At 42.0% G+C, this 18,122-nt stretch overlaps 1 protein-coding gene across 1 annotated transcript in view; it reads left to right on the top strand.

The window, feature by feature from the left end:
* RNF150 (ring finger protein 150) overlaps nucleotides 1-18,122 on the top strand; it is a 126,391-nt gene that overhangs the window by 93,120 nt on the left and 15,149 nt on the right. Inside the window, exon 6 of the mRNA XM_085057484.1 lies at nucleotides 2,734-2,944. Coding sequence (XP_084913610.1) covers nucleotides 2,734-2,944 — 211 coding nt within the window. The remainder of the gene's footprint in view (nucleotides 1-2,733; nucleotides 2,945-18,122) is intronic.

Here is an 18,122-nt window from a genome sequence, read left to right as displayed (position 1 = left end):
TCAGCGGCGTCCTCGTGGACCACGCTGATCGCCGGCCCTGGGGACTTGGGATCTGCAGCATCGGGCCGCTGCACCTCCACACCTGCCAGCTGCATGTTTGTCCTAGGGTTGCTATTAAAGACCTGGCTTGCATGTCTGTGGATATATTGTGCTTCATTTAGGAGAAAGACTTGGGATTTTCCAGGAAAGGATTGGTTAAACCCCAAATATCTAAATGTTTCCACCCAATTCACAACTAAACTCTCCATTTACTTTGTAATATAGACTTCAAATATTATCTACCCTAAGCTCAGATTCCCCAGGCAGCTGTGAGAAACCAAAATTCCTGAACTCATTTTCATGGTAGCTGAGCACACCAACATCTCCACTGTTCTCTGTGGCACTCTGCAGCTCCAGAGGGTTATTAACTAACTATATATCAGCAAATGGTTGGCCTAACCTTTTCCACTGTCTCTTTTCTGGCAAATCCAGCTCAGACTATACCTGCAATATTTGAAATGAGTTACCAGTGAAAATGTCTTTCAAAGAGCTACATTGCTATTGGGGCAATCATATCATATACAATAGTTTCCCTCTGCTTCTCCCCTTTTTCTGCAAACATCTGCTGGATATTCAGCCAGCTGCATTTTTGGCAGCAGACTATATGACTTGAAGCTATTCACTAAGAGCCTTAGCCAAGCCCTCAGAAGTCAGTACAAAGCCTTCCCTTGACTTTAGTGGAATTGTGCTCTCAAAGCACTTACATGCAGGGCACGAATGAAACCAATATAATTAAACTTAGCAAATGTATCTGAGTCACTCTGGCAGCCAAAGCCATAATGTTGTTTTTTTTCTGATCAGTCTTTCATATCATTAGTTTTACACCATGCTGCTTAGTTTGAGGCATTTTTTCCAACTAAAATAATTCAGGAGTAAAGGGATTAACTATATCAAGCAATACTATTTTTGCATCTTTAATGTTTGGCTTGGCTTTCAATTATAATCCCTCTTTTTAAACAGGTTTAAAAATTTGTGACAAAACCCCATTCTAGGAATAACTGGAATCAGAGCAAAGGACAGACAATTGATCCCCTGAAAAATCAAAATAGTTTGTTGAATAGGAGAAAAGAAAAATAGGCCTTTTGTGGTTTTAATGTACACTACCATCAGAGGCAAATTAAATTAAAAATGAAATTCTGAAAACATTGTTTTATAATAGCTAAAAGTGAGGGAAAGAGTGATAGATCTAAGGGGTAATTTTGGATCCCTGTCCTACAGGTAAGTGATTGATACTTCACTTGGAAAAGTACAGATTCAGTGAGTTTCATTAACACCTGGTATAGCTGAATGTGCCCTTTTTTATCCCAATTCTGAGGCATTCTTGCTGCTTGTGGATTAAACTGGAGCCAGACAACAATTCTAGTTTTCATTCCAAACTTCAGTTTGTGGATACAAGACTGCTTAAATTGCCTTTCTTTTTCATTAGGAACATTTGTGAAAAATGTACGTAAGAGGTGACAACAATCAGACAGGGAATGTGTGGGAAAAGAGAAAACACGCTAAGTTCCTGATTCTGGGGGGAAAAAAGTAAACATATGGTAACCTTCTCTGCCTGAATTCAAGGGAATTTCTCTTGTGCTTAAAGTTAAATCTCTCTTTAAGCCTTTGCTGTATCATATTTTGCTTAGTTTCTTGGTGCCTGCTATTGGAGATAGGCAGGTAGTGAGATTTTCCAAAGTGCCTTGGCATGTGAGACAACTAAGCATAGAAAAAAATCAGATTCAGCAGAGTACACCTCCTCTGACACTGGCCATCTGGATGTTGGATTTCCAGTCTAGCAGCTTAAGCCCTTTCTCTGCTTAATGCTGAGCAGAGGGAAGGTAGAGGGAGCAATTCATACCTAGGGGTAGGGGATGAATCACACAGCAAAACTCTCTCAAACCACTGAAGTTAGAGGACACCTAAGTGACTGATCCAGACTAACTGTCTGGTTCCTGGAGAATAAAGAGAAATGGAAACTAATTAAATTAACATCTCCTAATTTCACAAGTAGTCTGCATATTGCTGCTCAGTCTTGCTATGTCTCTCTGTCACTGGTCTTGCTTCACATAGCAAGAAAGACTATTAAGAATAGAAAGAATAATTATGTTCAATTTCCCATTATTGTCTATTTGTTTCTTTTCTCATAATTGTATTTTGTAGGAAACACAGTATTAGCAAAGGAAATGATCTTATGATGTTTAGAAACTTGTCTTATAAACACCTTTAGCTTCTATTTTTGCACGGCACACATAGATGCACCCACAGGCAATTCCCTTGAATTCTCATTCCTGTAAGCTCAGATATTGGCTCTATAAAATGTGTTTTTCAGGAAAAGATAATCATCCCAATTCAGCTCCAGTCTCTGTTTACATTTGAGATCTGACTCAGCAATCTGCCTATGTTGAGTAGATCATACCAATAAGTGAGTTACCTTTTTAATGTGCACTCTCCCCAACCCTTTAAAAAATATAAACAGGAATATTTAGTAAATGTAGGTGACACAGTTCGATATACAGTATTTCCACAGCATTGGAGTTCTCTTCCAACAGATTGTATTAATTTTTAAGTACATTAAGACAAACTCTGTTTATTCATTATATGTTGCCGTTTTCAATACTGAAATAAAGTGAAAAGATCTGAACAAGAGGGAACAAGTAAAATCAGTCTTTTTATTAGGTAGAAGCTTGATTTTCTTCTTTTTCTTCCCATTAGCCAAATGCAGATTGCATGGATGATATACCTCCAGACTTGGAAGCATCCATAGGAGGTGCACCAACCAACCAGATCACGGGAGCCAGCGACACAACTGTGAACGAGAGCTCAGTGGCCCTGGATCCCCCAGCCCGGGCCGTGGGAGTGCTACAAGTCATCCAAGATGTAGACTCCTTTCCCCAGGCTGGTGAGGGTATCTTCACAACAAACAGTAAGTTCCAATCTCTGGCAGGATTTGCACTGAAATAAAGGTCTAGAAACCCCAGCCACAAACCCATCTCTAGTGCGTGACCTTTGAGGGCTTATTTTAAGCCCAGCAGGAGTCTCTTACTTACCAGCAGGTAAGTAAATTTAATTATCATGTGTTCTGCTGTCCTGGATTGATGGTCAGAGTTCCTGTACTTGAAAGCCTGAGCGGAGTGAAACAACACTGTCAATTTGTACAAAAACAAACGGAGAATTTTATATGTTTTCAGTGTCTTTAGTTTTCACATGTGTAAAGGGTACCATTTGAATAAGTAATTCTCAAAATGTCTGCGTGTCTCTCTGTTCCTTAAAATTATGTTCTCTGTTGAAAATCTGCTTCTGACAGTTTAAAAGGAATGTTGTCAGCTTTTTTGAGTGAGGACTGTGCTAGTCTAAAATTCTCATTTTTAGGTAAAATAGCAGATCAGTAGAAAACACCTATCTGTTTGATACCAGGTGGTGTATTGACAATACTATTATAGAAAATCATCAGATATTCTTGAAGGGAGGTAGAAGAATGTGATAAAATATAGGTTTGTTTATGGAGTTCTGGAAAAAAATTATAGGTTCTGGAAAAAATATACATTTTCAGTTATTTCTTGATACTGCTATGGGCCTGGGCATGAAAAAGAAAAGTAATAATATGATGTGTAAAAGGTAGGAGAGACATGATGGAACTAGGCTGAAATGATTTTACATTACTCTTCTTACTCTGTGGAGAGACTTGATAATCCCATTTCCCCTCATATTGTAGCCAGTGTCATGGCAGTGAAAATAACTTCTGGAAATGCTGAACTTGTGACCTTAGGTACAGGTGACCCAGAAACAAATTTCTATGTTCTGTTTTGTGGGCTAGGTTCTTGTTTCAGGTTTGGTCCTTTTGCGGTCTGAGTCCTAGGTCCAGTGAGGGGTGAGCAGCCAGGTTCTAATCCCAGCCATTTTCCATGGCCAGCCTGTCAGATGGGGGCATTCAGCTTTCTCAAGTCTCCTTGTGTCGCTGTTGAGCCGCTAGCAGAGAAATAGAAACCCAGGTTCTCAGGCAAGAAAAGAGAGCTTTATTATTTTGATTTCCATATATATAGACTTTTCACAGGTCACCCAGATTGGTCAGTCAAAAACCTCCCCCTAGGCCTAATTTGCCAGGCCTGAACTGCCCAAATCTCGAGATCCAAACTTTATCTTTGTTTATAAAACACAGCAAAATGTTCTCACGAGAAAGACCTGTGCTAGCCACATCCTTGAGTGCTGGCAAGAGCTGTTCGGATCAAGATGAGATTTTGTTCCTTCCAGTAATTGTTTATAAATGCATTTGAGGCTGATTTAAAACACAAAGGAAGGATGGTACCACAGTGTAATAAAGACTGGGCTAAAGCTGGTCTCTGCTGTGCCCTTTGGCACTCCAGAAGCGAGTGGCTCCTCTCACGGATAGTGGTCCTTGTCCTGCGGTTCTCTGCAAGATCCACACTGCTAAGGTTGGGAAGGAGGGCTGTGGGGTGCCCTCACACACACAGCTGCATGGCACATGCTGGGAAAAGCCAGCAGCCTGGTCCAAAGCCCAGCATGAGAGGCAATCTCTGCTTTTCATCCAAGGATCTTGTCAAGCTGAGAAGCAGCTCGTCTGGTTTCTCAATGGTTTTAACAATGGTGTTGAGGCTTCCAGGGAGCACAAGAGCTCAGTAATTCTCCAGGCACTCTTCCCTCCAGATTTGTTTCAAGAGTCTGCAGAAGGAACAAACACGTTTTTAATTCATTTTCCAAGTTGCCAGCTAAGTTAAGTAAGTGGGTGAAAAGCTTGCTCAGAGCCAGCGGAATACTGCAAGGCCTACAGAGATGCTTGATTTTGCCTTGGTACCCTTTGTTTTCTGTGGTTAGCACAGGTTTTCCCATGAGAAGTTTTCTTGTGTTTTGTAAATAAAGATAAAGTTTGGATGTTTTTGGAACAGTGTCCCAGAACTTGGGCAGTGCAGGCCTGGCCAATCAGGCCTGGGGGAAAGCTTCTGACTGACCAATCTGGGTGACTTTTGAGAACTCTATATATGTGATGAAATCAAAACAATAAAGATCATTCCTTCTTGCCACTGAAAACCGATGCATTCATTACTCTACTAGCTGCTCAACAGCAACAGTTTTCCCCCTCACCCTCCATTTTTCCCATTACCTTAGATAACATTGGACAATAGACCTGAAAACTGGACAATTCTGAGGGCTGACAGCAGAGCCCTGGGACAAGGAACTCGCACCAAGGCCAAGCATACAGACAGCAAACTGCAGAGCATCAGGAGATGTCCATCACCTGAAGATACTGGCCATGCCTAGGGAAGGACTGTGAAAAGGGCTTTTCCCTGGTTATGTGAGAAAGAGCAGGACAAGAGCACAGCGCAAGAAAACTGGCAGATGGCCCAAGTTCTGTGAAGGTTGTGAACCTCACACTGTCAGAATGGTGGCTGGGGAAGCAGGCTTTTCCCATTGTTTTGTGAGGAAAAAGTCTTGTGGGGAGTTTAAAGCACCTTGGGACCTTCCAAATGCAGATATATACCCTCCTATGCTGTGGCTGTCACACAATCACTCAGAGAAATCTGGTTTAATGCTTGGTTAGCTGCTGTCACTCATTCATCATTGATGTATAGGCATTAATCTTCATCTGGATTTCTCATCTAAAGGACAATGCAATACTTGAATATTTGTCACTGATGGATGTGCAAGTTTCCCTGCTGTCATCACCACATCCAGGGTGGTGCATTTTGCAGTAGTTCCCAGAAAAGTCACTTAGTCCCTTTTTGCAGCAGAGCTGCAGCAAAGAAGAGGTCTTTGGTTGGGAGTTAGGGGCTGAGTTCCAGCAGTCATGGGAATTTGACTCTCTAGTTGTCTCATGAATTTGGAGAGTTCAAGCACTCTGGAAGGCAGAACTTGGCATTGTAGGCAACCTGAACTCTTAAGCCAGTGAAAGGGGAGCATCCAGGACCATATATGTGGTATGTTCATACCAGTTGTGGTATGAATCCAAATGCTAACTGAATCAGAGGGCAACTGTAGGCTAAATAACTGGGTCATAGCTGTTAGAGGAGATGGAACTTTATAGGCATTGTGTGTGTTTTTTGTATTTCTCATGTGCAGAATGCTCAGTTACACAACTGCAGAGCTTGCTGAGCGTGCCCTTTCTGTGAACTAGCCTGCCTGGGAATTTGTAAGTGATGATGCTGATTGCTCCTAGGAATCTTTGCTGAAGTTGCTAGGCTCTGGCCTCTTTATATAGCATTAGTGACAGGAGCCTACTCCAAGGCTGAATCTGCACTACAAGTTTTTCTTCCCCCTGTTATTGAGTCTGTGCAGACTCCAAGACTCCGGTGCAGCCTTGAGGTGGCCCCCTGCACCCGGCACCACAAGTCTTTGCATCCTTCCTTGTTCCTGGCAGAGTTCAGTGGTCCAGGAGGTAAAGGATTTGCCACCATCTTTCCACCCACTTCTGTAACACTTTTCACTTCATTGTTGTTACATTCTTTTTTGTCTGTTAATTAATCATTCTGGTATTGTTGTCTTGGTTTGGGTTTAATTTCCCTTTCTGTGTTTCCAGTGATTATTCAGAGCCAGAAGAGCTCCTACACTGTGTCTGGAGGGAGGGTATTACCAGAATACTGTTCACATTGGGTGAAATTCTGTATCTGTGGTGGCAAAGCTTCTGCCTACTTCAGTGGGGCCAGAATTTAATTTCTGGAACACTGCCAGAGCTTTTCTTCTTATTTCTGTGTGTATGCTTAGCAGACTTCTCCCCTTCTCTACCTCCCTTTTGCTCCCCATGCTCCTGATGTCTGTAGGACCCTGGGAAATGTAGTGTATGATGAACATCTGGATGGGACTAATCCCTAGGGTTCCTTGCCAAACCAAGAATCTCCTGTTAAGTAGCACTGAGCACTTATAAATGGACCAGCAGTTTCTCTCAGCTGCCTTTAACCAAGATCCAAGGCCTCATCAAGTCCTTTGGATGTATCCACAGCCCAAAGTCTGTTTGGTGTTTAGTCTTAGTGACTGTTTGCTCTCTGTGGTAGGATTTTGTGTAGGATCCTGGGATAGCAGCTTGTAATATATTTCTGTATCCAGTTGCAGAAAAGATATTGATGGAAAAAGTGAAAAACTGGAGTTTGGGAAAAAAGGGAGAGTGAAGGGGGGAAAATTTTGTGAAACACATAGTTCATCTCAGCTGAGTTTACTGCTCTGACTTTTCAGCTCTCCAGAGCATATGAAAGAAAACAGCCTACGGATCTTATCCACAATAATGCATCACAGCAATCTATGTTGCCTAATTTTTAGTAATGAGTTATGCAAAATGCTAACGGTTTTGGAAATCTCAGTGCAGGTGGTATTTCCTGATCTACACATGATAGCAATGTGAGCTGGACTTGGCTAAGATCTGAACTTTGAGGAGCTCTGAGCTACACCAGGTTTGAAGGGTGGATTTGGGATTTAAGGAGGACATTGCAACATTCTTTGGGTCAGGCTCATCTGGGATTGAATGATATGGCTAAAAAGGTAGTTTTCTGGGAAAGTAGCATCTAGATATTATAAAGGTATGGTGATACTGGCAGCTGAAAAGTAGTTATTAATTTCTTATTCTTTTATAACATTCATGGTCATTTATCTCCCTTAAGCACTTGCTAATTTCTGCAGTAAATGATGTGCACTGTCTTTTCCATCTCTTCATAAATACTTCTGGTTTTTCAGTTTAGACAAGCTTTTATATTTCATTCACTGGGATGTCTCATCCCACTGCAAAAGCCTCAGAAATCCCACTAGCACTATCTTTGTAGTTGGAGGAAGATCCATAAATAATTGTACTGCACACATGGGCAGGACTTTCACTGTGGAAAAACCACAAACTTTCCCTCAAGGTGTCATATATCACCTGCAAAGTCCACAGAGCTTGGCACAGTGTACAACAGTATGGGCAGCCTAGAGAATACCATTAGTTCCTTGTCTGCCTCTCATTTTGTTCCTTCCATAAAACCCTGCCAACATACAGCTCATCGTGACTGTTAGGACCCTTTCAAATGTCTCTGATAGCTCTTCATTAAATCTATTAATAGAACTTTTCAAGTAATTATTTTGATCTGTGTATGTCTAAAATCTCTTTTTGAAGAATAGTCAGCCTTTGGAAGTGCATGAAAGTGCATGATAAGATTCTGATCCACTGTTGTCTTGTAACCACTTGACTGTTCGTCTTTGCTATTAATAGTGGGGGGTTTTAGGCAGAATGTAAAGGAGGAGGGAAAGGTGGGAAAACTCCCTAGATATGTGTTAATACAGAAAATTATTAACACTTGCATTAGTAAGTCCTAACACTGTCCCAGCGAGAGAATGCTGATGGGACCTATGTAAAGACTGAGGAGACTGGGTCCCATGTGCCTGGCATGTGATATAAGTCCTGGTAGCTTTGTTAAAATCTTGTGTGGATATTGCACTAAATAGTTGTCATGGACTGAAACTTCCAATGAGCTGAGTTCCTAGATTTGTTTTGGGACTAACACTGGCACCAGCATAGCATTGGTGGTTTGAAAGAGTCACCAAGTGAAATGTAGCTGGCACTAAAAATGTGCCCTGGATTATTGCATACAGCTATGAGACTCCTGCCAGACTCTGAATGGACAGTGAAGCTTTTCTGTTATAAAACTGCTCCTCCTTTCCATATGTTGAGATGTGAAATACAGAGTGTTTCTGCACAGCAAAATGCAAAAAAAGAGTGTACAAACTGCTGTGAATCAAGGAGGAAATTTAAATTATAATTTGTTTGTTTGTTTTCTGTTTCACATCTTCTGTATCTATTGACCCTGTGTACAGAGCAAGGATGAAGCCTTCAGATCATGAATGTCCCTTGTCCCCACTGAGCTGTGATATGGCTCAGTCGGAGAGCACAGTAAGCACACACAGCAGTCTGGCCTAACCTTGGGTGCCAAAAAGGCTGCAGATGCCAAGAAAGTTGCTTAATAATTGAGTCTAGGAAGATATTTAGAAGAAAGTACTCACCTTCAGTAGTGGAAGCTCCATTTATAAGTCTGTCTGTACATCTGAAGTCTGTGAAGTCCCTAGCTTGCCTCTCTCTGTCCCAAATCACGTTCCTGCCTCCATGTTGCTTTTATGTTGTGCAGCTGCCTTGGGAGTCCAGTCCAGAAGCCAAGCAATTTCTTTCTGGTGGTTTTGTTTCATTTGGATCAGTTCCCTGATCCAGAAGTTGTTGTGCCAGTACAAGAGAAAGAAAGAAATGTGGAGCACAAGAGAAGAGAGGGACATAGAAAACAGCTTTCACAGCACGATTCCCAAAAGCAAGCACACTGTCCCCAGCACAGCTGGACCCTGCACTGCTGTCTGTTTTGCTTAGAAATCAGAATAAACAACAAGGCAAAGGAAGGATGAAATTTCAAATCTCATTTGAATGCTCACATCTGAGCATATAAGCATTTTACTAGTGTTCAGGGAATGCAAGAGATAGAAGGGATTTACTGTCTATGATGGTGAAACTAAGGAAGGAAATGTGCCCCTCTAAAAACCATGGGTATTTGGTTTGCTTGGGCAGATTTTGGTAGCAGGGTAGCTACCAGCGGTGGCTTCTGTGAGAAGCTGCGAGAGGCTTTCCTTGTGTCCAGTGGAGCCAGTGCCAACCAGCTCCAGGATGCTGGAGCAGCCTGTTCCTTAAGGACTGCACCCCGTGGATGGACCCATGCTGGAGCAGCTAGTGAAGAGCTGTGCCTATGGAAAGGGCTCACCTAGGAAAAGTTTGGAGGCCTGTTTTCCACTGGAGCAGCCCCATGCTGGAGCAGTGGAAGAGTTTGAGAAGTCCTCCCCCTGACAATGAAGGAGCGACAGAGGAAACGTGATGAACTGACCACAACCCCCGCTCCCCTATGCTGCTAGGGGGGGAAATGGGAGACTTTGGGAGCGAAGTTAAGCCCAGAAAGGGTGGGGAGACAGTGTTCTTAAGATTTATTTCTCCTTACTCTACTCTGATTTGATTAGTAATTAATTAATTATTTTTCCCCCATGTCAAGTCCCTTTTGCACTTGATGGTAATTGGTGAGTGATCTCTCCCTGTCCTTAGCTCAACCCACTTGCCCTTTCTTGTATTTTTTCTGTCCTGTCCAGTGAGGAGGTGAGGATAGAGTGACTTTGGTGGGCTTCTGGTGTCCAGTCATGGTCCAGCTGCCACAGCGTGTTGGCATGGGAGTGTGTCCTTGGATGTGTCATTCCCAATTGCTCTGAATGTGAATTGCATGTGTGCAGGGGAAAAGGGAGGTCTGAGGTCTGGCACCAGTGGTAACATAGCTTCTATCTTTCTCTGTATTGCACTGTCCAAAGCAGATAGCTGGATAAAACACTGAACAAAAAAGCTTTTAAAGCAAAAGTGACACTGTAAAGTAAAATACAAATCTGAACTGCAGAGAGACCAGATGACTTCATACTAGCTGATCTCTTTGAATTATACTTCACAATGAAAGCCTTGCCTTGCAAGAGATGTTCAGTATCTTGCATACAACTGACTTGATTATTTAGGAGTCATGTTCACATCTGTGTTGCCTCTGGAGTTTTTATTCTCATCAGTTTTTACTCAAAAGCCTCCACAGCAATCATCAGAAAGTGCTGTTTAAAATACAATGTGCTACTGTGATTCTGAATTTTTTCTTACCAATTCAACAACAAAACCAAGTGGGAGACACAAGGATCCAGCTTGGGTGAGCACCTGAAAATAAGGAATAAGAAGTACAGCCGAGCAGTGGTTCTGCAGTAAGGCAGGCAGAGGAAGGGGAGGATCCCAGGGTCAGTGCCTCTGGTTGCTACTTTCATTTCAGATAGGCAAGGCAAAAGCAGTCCTCAGCTGTACTGTGCAGACCCCAGAGACCCCCAGCAGGGTCAGGCTCAATCAGTGCATACACAGACAGTAGCAGATGGACACACTCCAGAAACCTGACAGGTAAGAGAAGATTACACCAAGCAAACAGGTCCTGTAAATTTAATGGGGAAAGAAAGGCAATGAAAAGGCAGCTGTGCCTCTGGGAGAGTAACAAAAAGAGGTGAGGTGCAGGAGGCACACAGAAAGTAGTGGCATTTCTGCAGCACTCACTCTAAATTCTGCTTGCATGGATTTTGTTCTGGCTGCATTGCTTCATAATGAGTGTGCATTTGCCTTAGTGCTCCACAGTGAAGGTAACTCAAATGAAAGAAGTTGGGCAAGAGCTCTGCTGATAAAATATTTCCAGTCATTGGTATATAATGTTTTTCTCCTTATTCATCCAGGCTGTGTGCCTGTGAATGTGCAAGAGAATCATTTGCACAAGGAAGCTGTCTGGCTTCTCACAAGAATTTAAAGGATTGTGTGCATTCTTACACCAGTACTTCTTGTGTTGTAACCAGCTGTTCTGCTTTCTCAAGAAACATGAGAGAGTTGCATTTAGAAGAGAATAAGGCAAAGGCGTGGGGTGCTTTTTTTGTACGGTAGAAAAACATGTCTTGCAGGAGATGTTTGGCCTGCAAGAAGCATCCAGAACTGCTCTGCTCTAAGTTTTCTCCAGACTTCTGTAGGGGCAACAGCTCAAACTTTCACATACAGTCCCTAAGACTCAGTGATTTCAGCCTCAAAGAAAGTCCGTGGTATTTTCTCATAAAATACTAGTGAAGTCCTACTCATTCTTTCATCACTTATCTCCAACTCCTGCAGAAATTTGGGTGCCTCAGGGATCCTCTGGGGTTCCCACAGTAACTAGGTCACTTCACCTAGAAGTGAGAGTTCTCACTAAATCCTTCATACCCGGACCTTCCCTTGTTCCGAATGTGGGCAGTTTTAAGTGAAGATAGGGCCTGAAGCTGATGCTTTGAGACTGATAGGCCAGATGGAGAAACTGGCTTATGAGGTTCCATTTGTAGAAAATGGGAATGATCAGAAGAGAAGGAGCTAACAGGTCAAGCCCAATATCCAAGAGCAAATACCCAATTTCTGGCACACGTGTTAGAGGATTTTCTCCTGCCTGAGAGCCTGGGGCCGGGAGAGGTGCGTCAACCCTCATATTTTGGGATGCTGAAAATAGGACTCACATGAATATATTCCTGCACGGCTAGATGAATATATTCTTGCACAACTAGATGCCATCTTTGCCACTCCAGTGGCAAGGTTGATATATGGGGAATATACTGGGGAATATACTCAGGCTGAATTCAGCACAGTGCGCAGTAGCGTCAGAGTTGCGTTAATGAATGTCCACCCAAATTGGCTTTTTATTGTCACTGTCTTTTGCAAGTGCCAATACATTTGACTTTTCATATATCTGTTCTTCTCACATGTCTGTGGCATTCACGGAGTAGGCAAGAGCATATCCTCCATTGTGTGGCAGTAATTAAGCCTTTTATTAATGCACACAATGCGCAACAAAATTTACCTGGAGATCTCTGTGAATTTTTGCTCTATTTGCACTCTCTAGGTAGCATAGTGCTATAAGACAATGAAAAAACATACCCTTACAGGAAAAGTGCATATAAAATATATAGAATAAGGTGCCTCTGGCAAAGTCAGAATATGAAAATCACTTAGCTGAAGTAGCTTTATTAAATTTATTAAATAGTAGCATCTTAGCATGGGGGGAAAAAAAAATCACACAAATGGGGTTTAAAATCTGCCAGCTCCTCGACAGGTAATTAAATAACAGTTTTCAGCTACTAAGGTTTCCTTGGGAGACAGCCACCAAATGTGGTGTGTCACGTATGCATGAGAAACCTGGCTTCAGATTTTGCCCCTGAGTGCACAGGGTATTGAATTCAGCTGAGGTGTTGCTAAACTTCATTACTTCTCTGTAATTGCATTTTGAAAAGGTAGTGGCACCAGCAAATCGGCTTTCTGCACATGGACAACTGTCAGTCTGTAAGACCTAAATACTCTTAAAGTAGGAAATTTTATAAAAATTACCCTCTGCCGACCTCCTCTGGGAGAGGGAACGTGCTCCCAGCTGAGGAGAAACCTACAGCCTAAAAGTGCACTTCCTAGGAAACAGTTTTGGAGTAAAGCTTTGGTAGAAAAATTACGGTTTTAGTTGTTAAACTACTGGAATGACTGCATATTCTACAGGGCAGAAACAATTACATTTGTTTGCAATAGTTAATTCCTTCTGTCTCTTTTTTTCCCCCTGAATTAATCCTTCAATTTTTGCTTGGTTGTGACTGCAAGATGCAAGTCCACCTCCCTTGTAAAAGCTGAAAATTTACTGTAAATTATATTCAACTTCTAAAAGCCCTTTGCCCAGACTAGATACATAATACAATAGTATTTTAATATTTTGTTTTCTAAAGGCTCCTGAGCTCTAATTGTTGTTCTGGAAGTGCCTGGGAACATTCTGGAAGCTACCTCTTTTCAAAGAGAGGAGTGGAAAGTGAAAAACTTGAATAAAAAAGGAATGGCAAAAGGGGTTAAAACTGAGCTTAATGTCTAAGAGTTTTGATTATAACTTTACAGTAGTGTACCCAAGAGAAATAACAATGACCAGTGCAAAGGCATTTGCATTTTTTGAAGTTACATGGTTGTTTTCCAGGCTTTTAGAGCAGTTTTGTTGCTTTTGTTTTTCTAGGGAGGTCTCAGTATATAGGGTAATAACTCTTTCTTCTGCCTCTCTGAGAAGTGTGAATGCTGAAAACAAAAGAAGGTGGAACAGGAGTGTATATTAACGCAAAAAATCGAAACAGAGGCAAAAAGTTTTCATGCAGAGAAACAGTGTTTTAAAATTATTCTGTTCCAATTTGAGTTTCACACGTAGAACATTAGGGAGGTTTTGATGCTAGTGGTGGTGTCCAAGTGACCTAATGAACATATTTTCCAGTGAAATTCCAGATGCAATTTGTTGAAACTTATATTGACCTTTCCCATCCACTGCTCTGAGAAGAAACTCTGAAAATGGATGTCTTGGGTTTGGCCTTTCTCATGTTCCCATAAGCGTTTCAGCAAGAGTCCCTGATAAAAGCTGTGGTTTGGAGAGGATTTTCTGATGTCAGAAGTTGTTCAGTTGAAACTAGATTGTGACTGGAGGCTTATTTGAAAGGAAATGCTAAGTGGCCCTAGATTTATATAGCCTAAAACCAATTTCTGTTGCTGTCCCTGCAGGATTTCCTAGCAGCCAGACCCAGACCCCCAAGGGCACTTGGCAAGGGAGAAATTATCCTCAGATGCCCTTTAAACCCTTTAGTGGCCTCTAGGTGAGACTGACTTCCCTCTTCAGTGTTAATTTCACTGCTTTTTGTCCTGGTTGCCCCTCTCTGGATTTTGTCACACCCAGCATTTTGCAATCCAGTAAATGGAACTCACTTTTTTGTTGTGTTACTTGTGTGAACCACAAGCAAGGAAGCAAAAGGAGGTAGGTAAATGAGGAGGGAGCATGTGTGCACTCTTGCTTTAGGCTGGAGAGACAAAATTCTTGGTTTCAAATCTCACATCAAGAAAAACAGTGTACGTTCTTTTTCATAAGGGCTCCTTTTGGACAGAAAGGGAGACAGGAAGGAAGGAGACTCAAATTAATTTAAATTCTTTAAATCAAAATTTTCAATTTGGTTTCAGTTGTTGTAAAGGCTGATTTTTTTTTTCTTCCTTACATAAAGCCATTTTCATAAATGTATTTTCAGACAAGATTTGAATGTAGCAGGCCTGGCCTGGAACATCAGATTTATTTTTAGTGGGGAAAATAAAAAGTTGAACTATTGCAGTGTTGCGGTTTAGAGGATGTTACAGCAGACTTTACCCTAGAGCTTCTCTACCCAGCCCGGTTCAGCGCCTCAGTGCTCCAAACCCTCTGTCCCAGGGCTGCACACTGCGCTCTCACCGGCCGGGGAGCCATAAGGCTAGCTCTGGTTCGTCTGCTTCCACAACCGGCGGTGATAAAGGAGGCGAGGAGGGTCTATGCGTTGTGTCCATGGAAGATGTTTATTTGCATGGTGCAGCAGAGGCCAACGACCTCCCCGAGGCAGAGATGCCTCGAGGGCGAAGGCCTCACATGCACAGACACATGTGGTGCATAGACGGCAAGATGGCGGAGGGTAAGGGGTTTTATAGGGAAACAGAGAGGGGCAGGGACAGCACACAGGCCCAGTGACCTCTGGGTACAGGGGAGGTACAGGGGCGGAGTTAGGAGTACAGGAACCAATAGGGGAAACCTGAGGGAGTGGCCAGGGCCACGTGGGGTTAGGGTACAGGAACTAATAGGGAAAACTGGGGGCGTGGCTAGGACTATGTGGAGTAGGGAAGGCAGGACAATAGGTGACAAGTAAAGTCGTTAAGAAAGGGGTGTGGGGAACTTGCAGCTATTATCACAGTATTGCAGGTTTGTCAAAGGAATGTTCCAATTAAAAGGACATTGGCTTCAACTGATTTAAATTTTCCAAAATGAACATATGAGATAAACAGTTCACCTCTTCCTTTATGAGAGCTTTTCTTGATTGTTGTTCTATGCTCATGCATTCTCTGTGAGTGTGCATTAATGTACACGAGCTTGTTACAATTTTATCTGTGCACTAGGCCCTGCCACAAGGCAAAGGTAAGATTTTGGATGTTTCTGTTCCAAACAAACAGTCGTTCTGTACATGTCCAAGTCATATTTGAATCTTCATTTCATGTGCTAGTGATAGGGTTTAAATGTGCTCATTTTTCTTTCCTGTGGAATGCTTCTCATTAGAAAAAAATATTGCTTAATCCTCTAAGTAAACTGTGGAAGCAACTTAAAGAAGATGTAAAGGGCAGTAAAGAGGTTTACTTTTCCAAAAGTAAAGGTTTTGATATAACCTCTGGGTTTGGGGTTTTTTTATTATTTCTAAACTAATGAAAAGAGATGTGTTTCTTTTAAAAACAACCATACATGAACTAATTAAACCGGGGGTTTTTGCATAAGTTTTCAGGAAGTCCTGGTGGAGATGTTTCTCCTGGAAACTATGGGCTGCTTCAGACTGCAGAAATCTGCTTTACTTTTCTGGCTAGTTTTCAGTCACAGTTATATGAAATTTATAGATTTCCAGCTGACAATGACATCTCCTACCTGCCAACCCATGTCAGCAGGAGTCTGAGTCATTCTGCACCCTCTGCACAAGGCAGACCCACAGACCTAATAGCACACAAAGACCTTCCCAGTACCCAGACTATCCAAATAGTGAGAAGTTACAAACTTTTAGGTATAGAAGTTCACATTCTGCTCTTGGGGGTCTTGGTCAGATTCACTTCTCAGTCAGAGAACAACAGGCCACGACTGTAGGTACATTACTGATAGTGAAACTATTGAGTAGGCTGCAGGGAAGATCAGAGCTGGGATAAAGCTGTTCAAAAGCTGCATAATTACACTGGAATATAAAATGTGTTGCCAGATTTGATAGGCTAGTGAGGTTTAAGAGAAAGGAGAATTTGCAGCTGAACTCAACTGTCACTGTAGGATGTTAAAAAAAATAAAATTGAATCTCTGTGGTTTGGTGTTGCATGAAGGGCTCTTTTGAAAACCAGGTATTGTGGCTTTTAGCTGCCACCGGTCTGTGGCTCTGCGCTGGCACAGAGATGAATGAAGTAGCTGGGGAGCTGGTGCAGTGAATGACGCTAATTGCTAGCAAATCTGAAAGGGATTGTGTCATGCAGCCATGACAATTGTGGAGAGGAGACTCAACTACCCAGGGCATCCCTTCCAGAGCAGGTTTCCTACAGCTTCCACTCTAAGTACAGAATAATACTCCCTTGTGTGAAAGATACTGTTTCACTGAAGCTGTTCTGAAGCCTGATTTCTGCACTTGTCCACCCTTTTTCCTGTTGTTGTTTTAAAACATCTCACTCCAGAGAAGATGAAAAATTGGAGAATAGTGAAGTATTTGAGGTTAATTATTTCAAATGAGACATTTTTGATAGCTCCAGAAGTTGGTAGTAACTCATCTTAAGTGTTTGTCAGTGGTCAGTGAAGGTCAGGACTGTCCTTTCTGTGTGTGTATGAGAGAGGATCAGATACAAGTACCTACAAGAGTGTATCTGAACAGGGGGCACTGGATGTTAAGTATACACTGTTTACAATTAGGATTAGAACTTCCTTCTGTAAGGATTCTGTGAAACTGAATGTTCAAGAAAGCTTCCTTGCAGAATTTTTAATTTAGGGGCTTCAAAAGAGGAAGTGTATGGATACTGTAAGAAGCCCATGGGGAGGAGATTTAAATCAGCAGAATGTGTTACTTTGTAAGCACCTAGAATTTATTTTAAAAAAACACTGTAATTCTAATGAAATCAAGGGGTGACACTTCAGGTTGTCACATTATTTTGCTTCATTACTAACAGACATATAAACAGCAAAGATGGTTTCTTCTGTATGGCAAACTGGCTGTTCTTACTTAATTTATCATTCTATAATCTGTTTGCCTATGTGACCATCTTAGAAGGGAAGAAATAGTAAAGTCGTAGGGTATGGCTGTAGTGATCTGTTCAGGTTATTACTTTGTTTCAGTATGTGCTTCAGCTCTGTCTGCAGAACACTGTGCTATTGCTGATGCCACACCATCAAGGAAGACTACATCTACAACCTGATGGAATTTGGGAGACTTAAAAGCATGTTTTGTGCTTTTAAACTGGGGTTTTTTTAGAGAGTCACTGAGAAATTGCTGAGGCTCTGTGATTTTTGTGTTGTTGGTTTTTTTTCTGTTGGTACAAACTGGTCTACAACTGAATTGCACTTAATCTTTATCTCTTGAGCTACAGTAAGTAGGTAAGCCATGTCCTGTGACAAAATATATAATTAAGCTGTCCAAATCAAATCACGTTAGACAGTCCTGTAAAGTTCAAGAACATATTTTCTCTGAGTTGTTGTGCCATTTCTGTCAAGTGTTCTCCATTTCTATGGACTTGGAAGAATTGATATTTAGCCTAAGTGGTGTACTTTAGTCCAGTGTCCCCCGGTTTTTTGGGGACATGTACCTGGCAGTCCTGTGAGCCTGTGGCAGGAGACTAGAAATGGTCACATTCTGCAAGTCCACATGTGTGAGCTGGTGGGAGTGGCACTGATTTTACTGTGAGGTGTCAGAGGGTAAAAAAAAAAAGTGACATCCAGTGTTATGGTGTCTGCACATGTCTTTTGTTTGTGGGCAGCCCTTGGGTAGCATGGAGGATGCTGAAGGGTGTG

This window comes from Lichenostomus cassidix, chromosome 4 (assembly GCF_008360975.1).
Source record: "Lichenostomus cassidix isolate B80296 chromosome 4, HeHo_3.0, whole genome shotgun sequence".
NCBI lineage: Eukaryota > Metazoa > Chordata > Aves > Passeriformes > Meliphagidae > Lichenostomus > Lichenostomus cassidix.
Note: the sequence above shows the minus strand (reverse complement) of the source record. Positions and strands in the feature narration are given on the sequence as shown.